Here is a 20,942-nt window from a genome sequence, read left to right on the forward strand (position 1 = left end):
CTGGACACCACAGTGCTAATAAGCAATGGTCACAAAAACACCACCCTATACCGGAAACCTACTGATCGCCATGCCTACCTATATGACTCCAGCTTTCATCCAGACCACACGATCCATTGTCTACAGCCAAGCTCTAAGATACAACCACATTTGTTCCAGTTCCTCAGACAGAGGCAAACACCTACAAGTTCTCTATCAAGCATTCTTAAAACTACAATACCCACCTGCTGAAGTGAAGAAACAGATTAACAGAGCCAGAAGAATACCCAGAAGTCACCTACTACAGGACAGGCGCAACAAAGAAAGCAACAGAACGCCACTAGCCGTCACCTTCAGCCCCCAACTAAAACCTCTCCAGTGCATCATCAAGGATTTACAACCTATCCTGAAGGACGATCCCTCACTCTCACAGATCTTGGGAGACAGGCCAGTCCTCGCTTACAGACAGCCCCCCAACCTGAAGCAAATACTCACCAGCAACCACACAACAAAAACACTAACCCAGGAACCTCTCCTTGCAACAAAGCCCGTTGCCAACTCTGTCCACATATCTATTCAAGGGACACCATCACAAGACCTAATCACATCAGCCACACCATCGGGACTTGTTAACCTGCACATCTACCAATGTGATATATGCCATCATGTGCCAGCAATGCTCCTCGGCCATGTACACTGGCCAAACCGGACAATCTCTACGCAAAAAAATAAATGGACACAAATCAGACATCAAGAATTATAACATTCAAAAACCAGTCGGAGAACACTTCAACCTCCCTGGTCAACCTCCCTCAAATTCAGACCTAAAAGTTGCAATTCTCCAACAAAAAAACTTCAAAAACAGACTCCAAAGAGAAACTGCAGAATTGGAATTAATTTGCAAACTGGACACCATTAAATTAGGATTGAATAAAGACTGGGAGTGGATAGGTCAATACACAAAGTAAAAACTATTTCACCATGCTAATTTCCCCCCCTACTGTTACTCATACCTTCTTGTCAACTGTTTGAAATGGGCCATCCTGATTAACACTACTAAAGTTTTTTTTCTCCTGCTGATAATAGCCCACCTTAATTGATTAGTCTTGTTACAGTTGGTATGGCACACCCATTTTTTCATGTTCTCTGTGTACATATATCTTCCTACTGTATTTTCCACTGCATGCATCCGATGAAGAGGGTTTTAGCTCACAAAAGCTTATGCCCAAATAAATTTGTTAGTCTCTAAGGTGCCACAAGTACTCCTTGTTTTGTTTGTTTGTTTGTTTGGTTTTTGCTGATACAGACTAACACGGCTACCACTCTGAAACAAGATATGGAGTAGACAATAGTTTTAATAGGTTGTCACTAGTAGATAAATCTATGTACAGTACTATGAGGCCCAAACTTAAAGATTTCTCTGTTCTAAAGCTCTCTGAGATCCTGGAGTTCGGCTCTGAACCTAATTTTGAGTTCAGAAATGGACTTGCATTTCTGGCCTTAAGGGTCAGCATGAAAACTAAGGAGAGCTGTCTTCCAATTCCAAGATAAAATATGTGCAGTGTTGCATCTGCTGGTTTACAAGCCAATGAGTAAAAAAAGTCCAGCTGAGACATTACCAAAGGACAGATAACCATTGCTGTGTCTAGTAGAAGCTACGTGGGACAATACTCAGCAACGTTCCTGTGACTGAGAGATCAAAGAATCACAGAATATCAGGGTTGGAAGGGACCTCAGGAGGTCATCGAGTCCAACCCACGGCTCAAACCAGGACCAATCCCCAACTAAATCATCCCAGCCATGGCTTTGTCAAGCCTGACCTTAAAAACCTCAAAGGAAGCAGATTCCACCACCTCCCTAGGTAACGCATTCCAGTGCTTCACCACCCTCCTACTGAAAAGGTTTTTCCTAATATCCAACCTAAACCTCCCCCACTGCAACTTGAGACCATTACTACTTGTTCTGTCATCTGCTACCACTGAGAACAGTCTAGAGCCATCCTCTTTGGAACCCCCTTTCAGGTAGTTGAAAGCAGCTATGAAATCCCCCCTCATTCTTCTCTTCCGCAGACTAAATAATCCCAGTTCCCTCAGCCTCTCCTCATAAGTCATGTGTTCCAGTCCCCTAATCATTTTTGTTGCCCTCCGCTGGACGCTTTCCAATTTTTCCACATCCTTCTTGTAGTGTGGGGCCCAGAACAGGACACAGTACTCCAGATGAGGCCTCACCAATGTCGAATAGAGGGGAACGATCACGTCCCTCGATCTGCTGGCAATGCCCCTACTTATACAGCCCAAAATGGCGTTAGCCTTCTTGGCAACAAGGGCACACTGTTGACTCATATCCAGCTTCTCGTCCACTGGAACCCCTAGGTCCTTTTCTGCAGAACTGCTGCCTAGCCATTCAGTCCCTAATCTGTAGCGGTGCATGGGATTCTTCCGTCCTAAGTGCAGGACTCTGCATTTGTCCTTGTTGAACCTCATCAGATTTCTTTTGGCCCAATCCTCCAATTTGTCCCTCTGTATCCTATCCCTACCCACCAACGTATCTACCACTCCTCCCAGTTTAGTGTCATCTGCAAACTTGCTGAGGGTGCAGTCCATGCCATCCTCCAGATCATTAATGAAGATATGGAACAAAACCGGCCTGAGGACCAACCCTTGGGGCACTCCACTTGATACTGGCTGCCAACTAGACATGGAGCCATTAATCACTACCTGTTGAGCCTGACGATCTAGTCACCTTATAGTCCATTCATCCAGCCCATACTTCTTTAACTTGCTGGCAAGAATACTGTGGGAGACCGTGTCAAAAGCTTTGCTAAAGTCAAGGAATAACACATTCACTGCTTTCCCCTCATCCACAGAGTCAGTTATCTCGTCATAGAAGGCAATTAGGTTAGTCAGGCATGACTTGCCCTTGGTGAATCCATGCTGACTGTTCCTGATCACTTTCCTTTCCTCTAAGTGCTTCAGAATTGAATCCTTGAGGACCTGCTCCATGATTTTTCCAGGGACTGAGGTGGAGATGGAGGAACTAGTCATAATGTGCTCTTCAAACAGCAGCAATTGGATTATGTGTTTTTAACAGTGGTTGAAAAAAAATAATGTGGTTTCCCTCAAAGTGATGTCTAGAAGGCCAAGGCCACCTTAAATAAGCCAGGAGCCAATGACCATAAATTAACGTTCACCCTTGGACAATTCTGTGTTTTTACCCTCTCAGACACAGCTCGGCTACCATGGATATGGAGCACTTAGTCTGAATCAGAGTTTTCTTATTTTATCAAGCATTTGCGAGTTCCTCAGAGTGAACACTTGACTGTTAGCCAGTTTAACCATATGGTACAGTACCAGGAACAGGTTTGCTTATAAGAACTTCGCTGATGCTATGGTAGAGGCTAACTACATTCATAGATTGGACTTCAAAAATTCCTGAGGCCATAATTAATTAGGCTCAGAAAGAGATTTCCACCATTAGCACTCCACCCTATCTTGTCTCCTGTTTCCTATTTTGTAGGTCATTAGTAAACAGTCATGATCTTTGAAGACAAAGCTAAGAAAGAGCTTTTAAGCACCAGTGCACCAACAGAGGTGGATGGGAAAATTATGTTAATATCATCCTACCAAGCCATCAACAGAGAGGACAATCAGCTAAGTGATACCATTCCTCAGAGTCATCGGAAACCAAACAGGTTCTACTAACCTCGGAAGGCAAACCAGTAAATCAACCCTTTTCTCCAGCCTCAGATCAAAGGAAGCAATAGAATCATAGAATATTAGGGTTGAAAGAGACCTCAGGTGGTCATCTAGTCCAATCCCCTGCTCAAAGCAGGTCCAACACCAACTAAATCATCCCAGCCAAGGCTTTGTCAAGCCGGGCCTTAAAAACCGCGAAGGATGGAGATTACCCATTCCAGTGCTTCACCTCCTACTGAAATAGTGTTTCCTAATATCCAACCTAGACCTCCCCCACTGCAACTTGAGACCATTGCTTCTTGTTCTGTCACCTTCCACCACTGAGAATAGCCTAGCTCCATCCTCTTTGGAACCCCTCTTCAGGTAGTTGAAGGCTGCTATCAAATCTCTCCTCACTCTTCTCTTCTGCAGACTAAATAATCCCAGTTCCCTCAGCCTTTCCTCGTAAATCATGTGCTCCAGATCCCTAATCATTTTCGTTGCCCTCCGCTGCACTCTCTACAATTTGTCCACATCCCTTTTATAGTGGGGGGACCAAAACTGGAGACAATACTCCAGGTGTGGCCTCACCAGTGCTGAACAGAGGGGAATAATCACGTCCCTCGATCTGCTGGCAATGCCCCTACATATACATCCCAAAATGCCATTGGCCTTCTTGGCAACAAGGGCACGCTGCTGACTCATATCCAGCTTCTCGTCCACTGTAATACTCAGGTCCTTTTATGCAGAACTGCTGCTTAGCCAGTCGGTCCCCAGCCTATAGCGGTGCATGGGATTCTTCCTTTCTAAATGCAGGACTCTGCACTTGTCTTTGTTGAACCTCATCAGATTTCTTTTAGCCCAATCCTCCAATTTGTCTAGCTCATGCTGGACCCTATCCCTACCCTTCAGCATCTTTACCTCTCCCCCCAGCTTTGTGTCAAATGCGAACTTGCTGAGGGTGCAATTCATCCCATCATCCAGATTATTAATAAAGATGTTGAACAAAACTGGCCCCAGGACCGACCCCCTGGGGCACTCCGCTTGATACCGGCTGCCAACTAGACATCGAGCAGTTGATCACTACCCGTTGAGCTCGACAATCTAGCCAGGTTTCTATCCACCTTATAGTCCATTCATCCAATCCATACTTCTTTAACTTGCTGGCAAGAATACTGTGGGAGACCGTATCAAAAGCTTTTCTTAAGTCAAGATATATCACATCCACCACTTTCCCCATATCCAAGGAGTCAGTTATCTCATCACAGAAGGCAATCAGATTGGTCAGGCATGACTTGTCCTTGGTGAATCCATGTTGGCTGTTCCTGATCACCTTCCTCTCCTCCAAGTGCTTCAAAATGGATTCCTTGAGGACCTTCTCCATTGCCTGTGTTAAATCAGAGTCAACCACTCTCAGGGATCCCAGTGCCACCATGGAAAGGGGCTATCAACTCGAAGAGCAACTCTTAAGAGCTACACGGTAACCTGCAAGCCAATATCAGCCCCTATTAACTGACTGGAAACATACAAATTAGATGATGCATTATATTAGGTTTGGAGAAGGAGACCTCCATTTGAGGCCACAGGGATGCAACATACCCACACCATCGCCTCAAATCTCCCTCGATTCATGAAGAACAGAGTCCACGAAAGGTAGTGTCTCATTTAACAAAGGTCTTAATCTAGCCAGGATTCAGAAACACATGCAGAAGTCACAGGCCACATTCCTGATCAACCCATTAGTCAATACCCTTGCATTATACATAGGACCTTACCAAATTCACAGCCATGAAAAATGTGTCACGGACCATGAAATCTGGTCTTTTGTGTGCTTTTACCCTACAGATTTACAGATTTCACAGTTTCTCAAACTGGGGGGCCTGACCCAAAAGGGAGTTGTGGGAGGGTGTTGCAACGTTCTCTTAGGGGAGTTGCTGTTCTGCCACCCTTACTTCTGCACTGACTTCAAAGCTGAGCAGCTGGAGAGCGGCGGCTGTTGGCCGGGTACCCAGCTCTGAAGGCAGTGCCCCGCCAGCAGCAGCACAGAAGTAAGGGTGGCAATACCACATCATAACACCCTTACTTCTGCGCTGCTGTCTTCAGAGCTGGGCGGCCGAAGAGTGGCGGCTGCTGACTGAGAGACCAGCTCTGCAGGCAACAACGCAGAAGTAAGGGTAGCAGTACCATACCATGCAATCCTTACTTCTGAGCTGCTGCTGGCGGCGGCTCTGCCTTCAGAGCTGGGCTCCCGGCCAGCAGCTGCCGCTTTCCAGCCGCCCAGCTCTGAAGGCAGCACCGCCAGCAGCAGCAGTGCAGAAGTAAGGTTAGCAGTACCGCAACCCCCGCCCCCCTACAATAACCTTGTGCCCCCTCCACAACTCCTTTTTTGGGTCAGGACCTCTAAAATTACAACACCATGAAATTTCAGATTTAAATAGCAAAAATCATGAAATTTACGATTTCTAAAATCTTATGACTGTGAAATTAATCAAAATGGACTGTGAATTTGGTAGGGCCCTAATTATACAGCATGAATCAAAGAACAAGGTTCTCGTCAGCTGACATCTTCTGCCCACAAAAGAGGCCACTGTGTGCCTTCAGGGGCAAGTCTGTATTAAATAGATTGCAGTGTATGATCAGTTCCTAGCAATGTTAGCAGCTTGCAATCTGCACTGACTACCTGTGTGATTCTGTGTGTAGTTGAAGGCATTTGTTTTTTACCTATAAAACCCTAAATAGCCTGAGAGCTGCGTACTTGAAAGACTGCCTCTTTCCCATGCCACATTGAGACAGCTATGATTAGCAGAGGCACTCCCGCTGGTTTGCGCAAGGATAAAACAGAGGGAGTTGCCGGTAGAACACCATCTATGGGGGGCCCTCAACTTTGGAACTAGTTCCCCTGCTTAGTCAAACATCCTGTTCATTTGCAGTTCATACTGGAAAATCCATCTTTTTGGGGGATGGGTACTGCAGGTCTTGTTGGTACCAGGAAATGCTCTACATCTAGAATATGTAATACCCCCTGCAGGGCTGTGCTTCTGGCTGAACGAAATAAATTATGTAAAACACATTTATACAAATAATTGATTTATTGTAAAGTTCTAGTTTTACCCAGATTATAAAAATGATGAACAGTAGAGCCATATTCTAAGTTCCATGTTATACAACATGTAACTTTTAAGTTACTGTAAGTTTCTGTGAACGCAAAAGATAAAATGCAAAAACAGTATGCAATGAACCCCTCCTTTCTGTAGATAGCAAAGTTTATGTAATTACAAGAGTCCAGTCACATGTAAATCTTATTCTCCTCAAGGGAAGCTGATTTTATTTATCAGCATCTTTAGTATTATCTTTAATTGCACTATTTTAGTTTTAGATAGCCACTGCTGCACACTGAAACTTTGCATCAGGGTTCTCAATGTCTGTTGGAAGTTCAGTGTACAAATAGAAGTTTACTTTGGACAAGATCCATAACTGTCTTTAACAAACACGACGTGTTCTTTTCCTACCTGAGAAACTGGCAGGGAATATTATGATTTCCAAAACAGGGCAGAACAAGAGGCACTATAGGAAATACTCTGATCCCTCTCCAACAGTAAACTTAAAATTGTGTATATTTTCAATTCCCATTTAAAATGCTTTCCCCCTCTATTCCCAGTCACCCATCTTGTGAACAAAGAGCCACAAATAATTTCCTGCTCAGGGCTGTTGCCTTTGACTGACAGAATAGTTTTAAGTATACTGTAGTACCTTAAGTTAGTAGGACTCCCAAGGTGTCATCTAGCTCCAGAGAGTACTTTTATTTTAACCTTTACTCATCAAGAAAAAGATTGGTCAAAACGTATTACAGCAGCCCTCAGTGCCCTACCCCATTCAGAATACATCAGGTGCTGTACACCAAATATTTGCATAGTTCCTAAAATGCCACAGGGGTACTGGGATCACTTCTCTGAGACAGACAAGTGATATTTTTTATTCTGTACCTTTTTAGAGATATCCAGGTATGCAAGTACTTGCAATAACCACCAATTCATCCTGGGACTCGCCCTTTCCAGAATCCCCTTTTCTGTTGACTGCCACTGTGACACTTTTCCCTCCAACCAGGGAGGCGGAACGTGCAGCCCCTTCTGACCCTGAAGTTAACACGGCTTTTAAAGACCAGAAGGAACCTTTCAACTTGTTTGGTCCGCAATGAAGTAGGTTAAAACAATAGATGAGCTTCACCTCCCTTATCTTCTCCTCAGCATCAACATAACAGCCTTTTAGCAGCAAACCTTTCATGTCAGATAGGCTGTGACAACTAAGGCTGAAAGTTTCCCAACTTGTGACCTTTGTCCCTTGGTTAAAAGTGAATCTCTGTAGATTTGGTCTAGATTTTATTAATTTCTGCCCTCCTGTTTCTCAGGTGTGTAGTGATAGTCCATTGTTATATCTCCTACAAGACAGTGAATGAAGTCATTATGATCAGTTGAGTTATAGTGAACACTGAATAGGTGGAAACCTTTGGAGACAGTTGCAGTACCCTTAAAGATACATGTACATTCAATATCACTGATTACAATTATAGTCAAATGCAGTTTATATTGCCTAAATGTCTATATAGGCATGGAAGGAAAATGTAATTAAACCCTTTGCTACTATCCGTTTTTTTCAAATGCAGAATGAGAGCCTCATTTTTATCTTTTAAGACATCATACTTTCTACACAATTGTAGAGAAAAACCTCTGGCTCAGAAAAGAACTATAAATGTTCTTAGACAACCTGTTTGAGAATGAAACAAATCTACTCCAAATCAGTTTCATTCTTTCATATAATTTACAAGATTCCATAATTACAATAGCAATGTATCTGTGTAACAAATTACCTGTGTAACTGCAGTAAGTAAATGGTTTGAGTTAAATTATACAGGCACAATGGCAGCCCTGGATAAATAATAAAAATACAAACTTACCTTTGGTAAAAGTTTTGGTGGATGGAAAATTTGATTTCTCTGCTACATGGTTTTCAGAAACTGCTGAGTACCTGCCTTTGGAAAATCAGGCCCTTTGAAGTGTCCAGTTAGGCACTCGAAGACTTAGAAACAAGTGAAGGTTTTAGCAAGGAACAGCCCAAAGCTAGATGTGTATTAATACAGACTAAGAGGGCTGAAAAAGTAGAGGTTACTCATTTTGTGCAGTAATTGGAGTTCTTCACTTACTTATCCCCAACCTTAACTCTGGTATTATATGGATTTTCAGCAAACTGATCAGAACATCTTACAAACTCACTAGGAATCATGGCCTTCCCTGAATTTTAACTGATTTACCTAATTCACTGTGGCTGTAAAACTACAAAACAAGGCTCATCCACTTACTAAATTAAGAGAAGTTCTTCAGTAATGCCTCTGCATCTGTTCCTCCAGTTCCAGTGAATTTACCATCTATCACAATTGGTATGAAAGCACTATCAGAAACAACTTTTTACTGTACGGAAAATGATTATTTACTTATACAAATCACAGTAATATTCCTCATTTGGATGTGGTTAATCTGGAAGACCTTTAAATTTTAAACATCAATAATATTACTCAATTTTAGGTATTATTACTTTCAGCAACATAATCCAGACATGACCTTGACATCAGATTTGAGCCCAAAGGTTATAAATTCTTTACGAAGTGAGCAGTTTTCCCCTTGTATAGCAACAGGTCAAGACATATTTCACATCTTTCTTGTGAAAAGGGAGTGATAACGCAGTGAATTTTTTGTGCTGAAGAGGTTTCTGAGCAGGACATCAGGCTGTCCTCTGGACAATGTTACAGATGACATTCTGCCAGGGCCTGGAGGGGAATCCTCCACACTCTGAAGGAATCAGAATACTGCCCTTTCCTCTCCAATGTTAACCAAAGATCTTTAGACTCTGCATTCTAACTCTTTGATGTCAGAAACTGAGATTCTCTGAGGCTAACTGCGAGTGCAGTAGAATAAGAGTTAGTGTTAATTAAGTACCATTGCATCTACTTCAAAGATGCTGAATTGTGAAGAGAGACAAGGTGGTGAGTAAACATCTTTTACTGGACCAATTTCTGTTGGGCCAACAAAAGGTATTACTTCACCCCCTTGTCTTTCGCATCCCTAGGATCAACACAGCAATAACAATCTGCAAATATACAGGATATATGAAGGTATAAGTACTTTTAGCTACACAATTTCCCCTTCTTTCAATTGAAGAATTCATTCCCCTCCAACCACGCACACCTATTATTGCTCCTGTTAGAAAACTGTGTAAGGGACAAAGTCTCAGTGGCATTTGCATTGACCTCATTCATACAGAATTTCCTTGTATGCCTCATCATAGGGGTTGGTTTGTTTCTTTTAAAATTATTCTAGCTATAATGGACTTATTACTATTGTGTATCACCTGGTAAATGTGCTAACTTTATATTTGTTGTATAACTTCCTGTATCAGGGAATGCCTGCATTTTGTACAGAGTTAAGCACTCTTAGTATTTAAATAAATAGTAGCACTTATAAACAAATATGATATGAGAAATGCCTGGGGTCATACGGAGCACGGAAAGGAAAGTTTAGCATAAGAAATATTACATGTAACATTTGTATTTATTTTCTATACCCCTTCTTTTCGTGTATCATATATTATATATGTGAATAAATGCAGTATTTTTAGTTCTTCATATGATGACTGTACTGCACAGTATTAGATATCCCGTGAATTCTGGATACTGAGTTTGAGGAGGGCATTTCCCTACTCTCCCTTCTTCTGTGAACCATTTTGGTTTGAGTGTGGAGACAAGGGGGACATAAGTGTTAAAATGTATGGGTTAATACATACTGAAAAGACAAAATCTATGTTCTTACCAGTAACTGGGGTTCTCTAAATATATTGCCTCACATACCCATGCACCTGGAGCCCATGAGATGGGCTGCACAGACATTAGGACGACTGAAATTATTTAGCTCTCAGAGGGGGATTCATGTCACAGTGCAGCTAAGTGTCAAAATAAAGGCTCTGAAGAGAAGCATATAAAGGTCCCCCCTCTCTGTATGGGAAACAGAAGTTCTGAAGAAATGGGGAAGAAAGACCGGTAAGGGTGAATTTGTGGAGGAAATATACCGAAACTGAAGTTCTAATTACTGATTAACAACCAATTCTCTCCCCCACCACCCCCGCACTCAAATTTGCTTTCATATATCCCCACTGTTGATATTAAACAAGCAGCAAATTCATCCCAGAAGGAGGCAATTTCTAACACATTCATGTATAACTTGGACTTCATTGAATTTTACAGGCAACATGTCCAAGTACCTTGGGTGAGCTCTCCTATTGGAGGTTTTAAATCTATCCCTATTATGAAGGTGGGAGAAGGCTAAGCAAAAGGAACTCCCCCTCCCTCCCCCTTTAGGGCACTGGATAGGAGAAATTTTTAGACAAATACTGGGAAAATCAGATCCTTGTTGAGGCTATTGAATCTGGAAAGATACTGAGTACTAAGTCAGGTCTGAAGAGGGTACATTCTGAAGCTAGCAGAAATGTGCATGATGCACCAGCTGACCCTGAGGCACAATCAAATGGTGACCACTATTGGTGACTGAGTAATTAAATAGGTTGTTCCAAATCTACAAGGTTGTCCCACAGGACACTTCTACAAAGATAAGCAAAATGAAGAATCAGCTTCGTCCTGGTGAGCTGAAGCCTCAGGGAGGAAGACAGAAAACAAGTCTGGTCACCACAAATGATATCAAGCCATGAACCTGGGCTCAGATCAACTCATAATCTGGATACCTGACAATAAAGATAATCTGTCACTATGGATGAGTACAAATAGGTAGACACCTCAGATGCTGCAGCACAATCTAAACACCCTTTACAAGTAAATAGTTCAAGCAGACTACACCTCCTCCTTTTTCATCTACTTCTGACTTTGGCAAAGAGGCTGAGCAAAAAAATACCACAGATTATTTTAATTTTAGATGTAGACTGGTTTGCCCTGCAACATAGAATCACAGACTTTAAAGTCAGAAGGGACCATTATGATCATCTAGTCTGGCCTCCTGCACAACGCAGGCCACAGAATCTCACCCACCCACTCCTGCAATAAACCTCTCACCTATGTCTGAGCTATTGAAGTCCTCAAATCATGGTTTAAAGACTTCAAGGTGCAGAGAATCCTCCAGCAAGTGACCCATGCCCCATGCTGCAGGGGAAGGCAAAAAACCCCCAGGGCCTCTGCCAATCTGCCCTGGAGGAAAATTCCTTCCCAACCCCAAATATGGCGATCAGCTGAACCCTGAGCATGTGGGCAAGACTCACCAGCCAGATACCCAGGAAAGAATTCTCTGTAGTAACTCAGATCCCACCCCATCTAACATCCCATCATAGGAGATTGGGTCTATTTACTACTAATAGTCCAAGATCAATTAATTGCCAAAATCATGTTATCCCATCATACCATCTCCTCCATAAACTTACTGAGCTTAATCTTGAAGCCAGATAGGTCTTTTGCCCCCACTGCTTCCCTTGGAAGGCTGTTCCAGAACTTCACTCCTCTGATGATGGTTAGAAACCTTTGTCTAATTTCAAGTCTAAACTTCCTGATGGCCAGATTATATCCATTTGTTCTTGTGTCCACACTGGTACTGAGCTTAAATAATTCCTCTCCCTCTTTGGTATTTATTCCTCTGATATATTTATAGAGAGCAATCATATCTCCCCATAGCCTTCTTTTGGTTAGGCTAAACAAGCCAAGCTCTTTGAGTCTCCTTTCATAAGACAGGTTTTCCATTCCTCGGATCATCCTAGTAGCCCTTCTCTGTACCTGTTTCAGTTTGAATTCATCCTTCTTAAACATGGGAGACCAGAACTGCACACAGTATTCCAGATGAGGTCTCACCAATGCCTTGTATAACGGTCCTAACATCTCCTTATCTTTACTGGAAATACCTCGCCTGATGCATCCCAAGACTGCATTAGCTTTTTTCACGGCCATATCACATTGGCAGCTCACCGTCATCCTGTGGTCAACCAATACTCCAAGGTCCCTCTCCTCCTCTGTTACTTCCAATTGATGCGTCCGCAGCTTATAACTAAAATTCTTGTTATTAGTCCCTAAATGCATGACCTTACACTTCTCACTATTAAATTTCATCCTGTTACTATTTCCCCACTATTAAATTTCATCCTGTTACTATTATTCCAGTTTACAAGGTCATCCAGATCTTCCTGTAGGATATCCCGGTCCTTCTCTGAATTGGCAATACCTCCCAGCTTTGTGTCATCTGCAAACTTTATTAGCACACTCCCACTTTTTGTGCTGAGGTCAGTAATAAAAAGATTAAATAAGACTGGTCCCAAAACTGATCCCTGAGGAACTCCTCTGGTAACCTCCCCTCCAGCCTGACAGTTCACCTTTCAGTATGACCCACTGTAGTCTCCCCTTTAACCAGTTCCTTATCCACCTTTAAATTTTCATATTGATCCCCATCTTTTCCAATTTAACTAATAATTCCCCTTGTGGCACCGTATCAAACACTTTACTGAAATCTAGGTAAATTAGATCCACTGTGTTTTCTTTGTCTAAAAAAATCTGTTACTTTCTCAAAGAAGGAGATCAGGTTGGTTTGGCACGATCTACCTTTTGCAAAACCATGTTGTATTTTGTCCCAATTACCATTGACCTCAATGTCCTTAACTACTTTCTCCTTCAAATTTTTTTCCAAGACCTTGCATACTACAGATGTCAAACTAACAGGCCTGTAGTTACCCGGATCACTTTTTTTTCCTTTCTCAAAAATAGGAAGTATGTTAGCAGTTCTCCAGTCATATAGTACAACTCCTGAGTTTACAGATTCATTAAAAATTCTTGCTAATGGGCTTGCAATTTCATGTGCCAGTTCCTTTAATATTCTCGTATGAAGATTATGCCCCCCCCGCCCCCGATTTAGTCCCATTAAGCTGCCACGAGGGTAGGTGTTTTGATGAAGGGTACTGAGAGTTACTTTCTGACTCATGAGGAGGGTTCTACAGGGAGCTGACCCACTTTCTAGTTGATGCTGAGGGACAAGTTTATGCTTTTGTTCTTAAAATGGCTAGATGGTGTCACATCCTAGATAGCTGAAAGCACTAAGTGCCAAAAGCATAAGAGAATGCCCACCTAGAAGCTAGACTAGAAACCTTATGCAGAAGTGGCAGGAACAGACAAAATGCATTGATACTTCAGGGAGAGGCATGTAAAAGCAGATGTCTGTGCTGGGTGCTACTTTTATGGGAAGCTGTCAAAGATACTGTAGAACGGGGAGGGCAAACATTTTGGCCTCAGGGCCACATCGGCGTTGCCAAACTGTATGGAGGGCTGGGTAGGGAAGGCTGTGCCTCCCCAAAGAGCCTGGCCCCTGCCCCCTATCCGCCCCCCCCTCCTGCCCCCTAACTGCCCCCCTCAGAACCCCTGACCCATCCAACCCCCCCGCTCCTTGTCCCCTAACCGCCCCCCAGGACCCTACTCCCTATCCAATCCCCCATACTCCTTGTCCCCTGACTGCCCCCCAAGACCCTCTGCCCCTTATCCAACCCCCCTGCTCTCTGCCTCCTTACCGGCTGGAGCCAGCCACGCTGACCGGCAGGAGCTCGCAGCCACGCCGCCCAGAGCATTGCACTAGCAGCGCAGTGAGCTGAGGCTGCGGGGGATGGGGGACAGCAGGGCAGGGGCCGGGGCTAGCCTCCCTGGCCAGGAGCTCAAGGGCCGGGCAGCATGGTCCCGCCGTAGTTTGCCCACCTCTGCTGTAGCATCTTCTAATGCTTGACAATCATGTCTTGTCCTTCTGAATGTGCTTTAAAGCCTTCAGACAAAAGGAGGAAAGACTTGTAACTGCGTTCAAAAAGGTTGCAGGCTAGGAAGCTAAGGTCTCTTCCATGGGAAATTTGAAGGTATTTCTCTTGAACCCCTTAAGCTTGAGAGTAAATCAGACACCCATTTTGTGTATGAGTGAAACATGCTCCCAGGCCAGACTTGCCTTCAGCCATAATGAGCAAACAACAACAAATTGAGAGCTAAACCCAAGCTCCCCAGTCTCCTGACTAAGAAAACAATTATGACTAAGATTTGAAAAACAAGAACAGAAAAGAAAAAATACTAAAATCTTGGAATTGATGTGAAAAAATCCCCACATTTGTTGACAGGCCAGAAGTCCCGAGCTGCATGGATACGAAGAGGACAGGGAATGAGGATGAAGGAGTCATTTACTCCTTTACAATACTGATCTCCTTACCAACACATATGGCTCAGGTGGCTCTTGGAACTCTGGGGGATCTGTGGAGATCATATTTAACCTTTTGTCCTTCTCTTGAGAAATTAAGAGTGAGATTTTCAAATGCCTTTGGTGCTGGCTAATCTCAATTCCCATTGAAGGCAATGGTAAAACCTCTATTAACCTCAATGGGAGCTGACTGAGCACTTTTGAAAAATCCCGTTCTTAATCTGGGTGTGCAAATATGTGCAAATGTGTAAAGTGGAGTAGAAAAAGAACCCAAGTAAAAAATGAATGTCTAAAATAAAATTTGGCTTTCCACGGTCAAACTAGGGGGAGTCCAACGGTAAAGATGACACATAACACTGAGAGAAAGCAGCAGGAGCTATTATGGACAAAGCCAAGGTTTTCAACAAAGAATTCACACATGCAGCTATGGAAATAAAACATAATCCAGAGGTGACAGCACCACAACTGAGAAATTAAAGTAAATGGAAAATAAGGATGACTAAGTAGTATTTAATATGTCCCTTCCCAGTTGTATACTATTATCCCATCTCTATTTTAATGTCTCCTCAGATGCCTGCAATTGTCATCCCGTTTCCAGAACTTGCCCCCTTGTTCTTCGATATTGAATTAGCTAATTTTACCCTCCAACGTTTTTCTTAACACTCCTCTTCTTCCACATTGTTATTCCACTCTCTCCCTTTTGACTCTCCAGTTTCTATGCTTTTCCACTACCCTTGTTCATTTTTTTTTCTGGAGCTCATTCAGTTGAATTGTAGCATGTTTCTATTCTTCTTTTCTACAGATAGAAGTATGTTTTTATATCATATCTAGCTACTGTGTACATATTGCTACCTCTTCAGCGGGATGTTGAACTACGAGCACGGATAGCATTGGAAATATTAAGATAAACTAAGGGAATAAAATACCTCTTTTGGCTTTTGCTGTCTGGTTCTTAAAAATGAACCCAAACATTTAACTCTCCCCTTTCCTTGCTCTTAATAATGCAATCTTTCCACGAGCAGCTGACTAGTGAAACAAACAATAGCAGGCATCAAAAGCATTGACAACTGGCTCTGAACATGGAGTGTGCTTAATGAGTGAAGATAATATAGGATTTAAGCTGTGCTTATTGGAGATGTACTGAATATATGCTAACTTACTTTTGTCTTATAAAAAGGCCCAAACCTCATCTGTGCTACCCATGATGACAGAGACACATGCACATGACTAAGGAACAAGTTGGGTACCTTTCTTAAAGCAAACACCATTTGATGAAACAAGATTTGAGGATCACAGAAATTTGTCTGTTATGATGTCTCTTTTACCATTCAGCTTTTCATGAAAAGGTTGGATTGCTGGATTTCTCTTTACATGTGCTTCTGTTCACCTTTAAAGATACAAATCTAGCAATCAAGTTAAACTAGTATCCAACAACAAAGATTCAAGACAACACTTGGAGGCTTTCAGGATAATGAAACAACACTGGGAATCTGGACCTCCCGACAGCATAGAAAGCTTACCTTCAGCAGTGCCTGAGATACCATCAGCTTTAAAATTGCTCGTGCTTTTCTTCCTACGATGTTTCTTTCTGTTGGCATGAGGGGAGGGAGGAGGATCCAGTTTGGGACTTGTGGTACTGGATATACTTGGACTTGAACACACAGAATCTCCCAAGCCAGTATCTGCAATTTGCACAAAGCAGACAAAAAGTGAGAAACTCTATGAACAGTGCATCATTTTAAATAAATGCCTGAAAGATCCTGCCAAAAGAAGAACGTTTTGAGAGATTACAGTTCTGTACTGCCTAGTAGTTATTTATATTACTGCATATTCAGATTCTTTTTAATTTACCATCTAAATGTGATTTTATTAAAATATCAATTCTCCCACCTGATGATGATGGGGTATCTGATTTGTGTATACTTACAGATAGCCGATACATTACAAAAATAACATTTTCTCACTACTGTAGTATTCTAGGATAATATACAAAGTTTTCTGAGCAATAATGATGGCAAGTAGTTTTTCCCTCCATAATTAAATAAATCATGAGACACAAGGTGGGTGAGGTAATATCTTTTATTGGACCAAGCTTTGTTAAAACAGAAATTGATCCAATAAAATGTATTACCTCCCCTACCTTGTCTTTCCTGTCCCGGGCCAACACAGCTACAACACTACAAACATAAATCAAGTCACCTCTTTTGTACTCAGCCAAAGGTACGATTACTTAAACATAGCAACTATGCCATCTCTCATACTTTCATAAATACATTTTTACTCCTGCATGTCTATTCTGTATCCCATGCTTAGGTACTGAGGGGTAATGATATGAAACAGAATGACTCATCTAAAAATTTCTATCATTCTTAAAGTACATGGGCTGTTGGTGGATTATTTTATAGTATACAAGCTCTTCAGGCCCAATTTCTCTGATAGGAGTTGGCAAATACAGAGAAAGGGGAAAGTCCCTCTGATTTGCTGGTTTTGCAACTCGATATATATATGGCAGCAATACAGTATAAAATTATATCACCACGACCATGTATTTCATATATTTTTAAAAAAACCATTAACACCACAACATTGATTCAAGCCAAAAGATGCAAGGAACCCACCAGTCACAAATGGTAGGAATTAGTAATACCACCTAGATTTGCCATACTGTCAAAGCCATCTCATTTTGGATTTTTAACTGACACTAGATTTTCATAGGCAACCTTAAGTTTGGTATTTCTTAACTATTGAGTGCTTGCTTTGTAACTTTAATCTTCTTTTAACATATTTTTTGTAATGGAATATATAAATATGCCAGCAGAAAAAATAATTTAATAATCCTTTACACTAATATACTAACAACTGAAATAGATTTTAAAATTCCTTTCTCTTGAATAAAGCAAAATAATATAATCTGTGATTCATTATCACTGGTCCATAGTCTCATGTGATAAACTTGCAATTGGATCTATTAACGAGGACTTCTCAATTATGTGCAGTCCCACTGAAGTCCAAATTAATCCTGGGACACTGCACAGGCATGGGGGCGCTGCACGAGAAGACGCCATTAAAGGATTGGGGCCCTCTGATTGAATGGATCAACATAATCAACAACCAATTGACATGAGATATATAACGCACAAAAAAGGCAGACTATATATTTGTTATACCTAATGTTTTATTATTTTGTTAGTTTGTTGACACAATACAAAAAGAAAACTGAAAAAAGTATATTGGAAATTAGCCAATAAACACTAAAATATTAATTCAGAATATATCTTTTTTCCCCTTGTAAACTTGATAAAGTATCTAAAAATAAGCAAAGCCAAATATGAACCCCAAAGAAAAAGTTCAAATTAAAATATTTGCTAGCTTTCCCCCCGGTTCTCCACAACAGTCTTAAAAAAATGAAACAGGAATATCATTTAACCACAGTTTTAATTATATGATGGGATCCTGTGTTGAAAGAAATACTTCTACAGTACTTTTCCTCTGAATCTGCAGGTGATTTTTTTACTGAGGATACACTTCTTAAGAGTCCTTCATTCAGTCTCTGATCAAGGGTAGATAGGACTTCAGTTTAATAGCAATTCATGTTTTGGTTAAGAACAGTGCTAAATATGTAGAATTATTTTTTATTTACTCAGTATAACGTCCCACACATTAAAAAATACTCTAAAAGATTAAAGAAAATGGAACTGCTGCAATTTCTGTGTTGAAGAACAAAGATGAATTCTTTTCTACTCAGTGTCTAAAACTGCTTACACCTGATTTGAGAGAGTCAAGGTAGGAAAGGTAATGTCTTCTACTGGATCAGCTTCAGTGGGTAAAAAATACAAGCTTTCGAGCTCCAGAAAGCTTTGTGGAACTCAAAAGCTTGTCTCTTTCACCAAGAGAAGTTGGTCCAATAAAAGATATTACCTCGCCCACCTTCTCTCTCATAATCAAGGACCAACACAGCCACAATAACACTGCAATACTGCTGATTTGATATTTTCACACAAAAATCAAACTAGATTCTTAATGTTTAAAAAAGGTTAAGAAACACCTTATAAGAAAATATCTGATTTAATTATTGAATAAATGGTTGTTTATTAATTGCATGCTTAATTGGAAAATACTGAAAGAAAGCTGTGGGTGGCAAATTACACAGGCATATTTCAGGGATTTAAAAAAATTCCTATAAAAGCCTCATTATTCCTTTTTCCACGTCTGTATTTTTAAATTAGGCAATTTATGATGTAAACCGAAAGAGAAGCATGGGGTACATATTTACTGTACAGTAGATCTAGTTATCTGTAAAAAGAGGTGCTTGAAGCAGGACACAGCTTTAAAGATCTTGACTTCTCCAAGCGCAAAGAAATAAAAAAATAAATATTGGATTAGAACAAGTTGCTACTCCTGAGAAGATTCAAAATCCATTTGGGGAAGGGTGTTTTGTCTTTTCCTCTCCATTCCATACTGAGAGAAGGTGCAGCAAAAATAATATGGATCAAAAAGATGAGAAAGATACAAATGCAAGGCCAAATTGGTGAAGCAAACAGACAAAGCATTACTTGTTTTGTATGTTTTCCTCTATGTTTGATGCCAGGAATGATCTGTACCTAGGACACCGTAAAAACATGACATTGCCAAAAAAGAAGAAACTCCTATGTTTAAATGAGACTACTCATAGTTAAGGCTGTGAGTCTGTCATGGAGGTCACGGATTCTGTGACTTTTCGTGACCTCCGTGACTTCTGCAGCGGCTGGTCTGGCTCAGGGGCCAGCCCAAGCTGGGCAGCCCCTGGGCCAGCAGCAGCAGTTCGGGTGTGTGGGAGGGGGCTCAAGGCTAGGCGCAGGGGGTTGGAGGGTGCGGGGGGGTCGCTTACCTCAGGGTGGGGGGCTCCCACTGGCATGGCCCTGCAGCTCCTAGGTGGCGGAGGGGTTAGGGGGAGAGAAACTCTGCGCCGCGTGCTGCTCATGCCTGCAGGCCCATTCCCGGCCAATGGGAGCTGCGGGAGCCGGCGCTTGTGCCCCACCACTGCCTAGGAGCTGCAGGGATGTGGAGCCGTGTAGGGAATCCCTGCCAGCCCCACCAACCCTCCCCGCCCCAGCACGAGTCCTGGGTTGCGCCCCATTCTCCCCCTCCCCCAGCGGCCCCCCCAGAGCACCCCCACCCCAGAGCGCCCGTGGTCCCCCGCCCAAATTTTAGTCACAGGTATTTTTAGTAGAAGTCATGGACATGTCATGGGCCAAGAATTTTTGTTAACTGCCTGTGACTTTTACTAAAAATACCCATGACTAAAACATAGCCTTACTCATCGTACAAATCATGGTTAATGCTCTTATGGCTGTTAATATTTTCTAATGCCTCTGTGGGTGTACTAATTACTCGTGGGAGCCTTCTACGCCAAAAATTTTAAAATTCTGCAAAATTCTGCAAATTTTGTTAAAAGAAGACTACCAAAATAATTGAAACAGGTGTTATTATATAATTTATTTCAAAATACCTGTCAGCAAGTATATCTGTAACAATACAGACTCACACAAAAATTCCTCCAGGAGTAGAGAGTTAAAGAAACCCCCACGACCACCCAGTTCCTGTTTCTCTGCTCCCCACTCCTCCCAGAGCCCAGCTGGGGGGGTCAGATACCCACAACCCCTGTCCCCAAGAGCCCAAACGCAAGGCACCCCCTAGCCCAGATACCCGCAATCCTTCCCCCCCCAGAGCCCAGCCTCAGTCGCCCCCCCTTCCCCAGCTGCGTCCCCCCCTGCCCAGATACCTGCAAACCCCACCCCCCTCGAGCCCAGCCGTGACCTTCCCAGATTGTAAAGATTGTTTTGCCCTGAAATATGCATAACCTAACTTCTCTCATATATGAGACCTGGAGAATTACCCTAATATGGTAAATCCTTATGATCCAACAATCCTTTTCAAATAATAACCTACTATCCTTGAGTCAAACGGCTCTGAAGTGAAGAGTCTGAGGTATTCCCTCCTCCTCAACCAGAAAAGAAATGTGAATCTTTGGTAAACCGATGCTGAGCTTATAGTATTAGTG

The 20,942-nt window shown here is 42.1% G+C and overlaps 1 protein-coding gene across 4 annotated transcripts in view; it reads right to left on the bottom strand.

Moving 5' to 3' along the window:
- AGAP1 (ArfGAP with GTPase domain, ankyrin repeat and PH domain 1) overlaps nucleotides 1-20,942 on the bottom strand; it is a 680,051-nt gene that overhangs the window by 134,818 nt on the left and 524,291 nt on the right. For all 4 annotated transcript variants that reach the window (XM_074968160.1, XM_074968159.1, XM_074968162.1 and 1 more), the window contains one exon: nucleotides 16,423-16,584. In XM_074968160.1, the coding sequence (XP_074824261.1) occupies nucleotides 16,423-16,584 (162 nt within the window). The remainder of the gene's footprint in view (nucleotides 1-16,422; nucleotides 16,585-20,942) is intronic.

Source organism: Natator depressus, chromosome 11, assembly GCF_965152275.1.
Source record: "Natator depressus isolate rNatDep1 chromosome 11, rNatDep2.hap1, whole genome shotgun sequence".
NCBI lineage: Eukaryota > Metazoa > Chordata > Testudines > Cheloniidae > Natator > Natator depressus.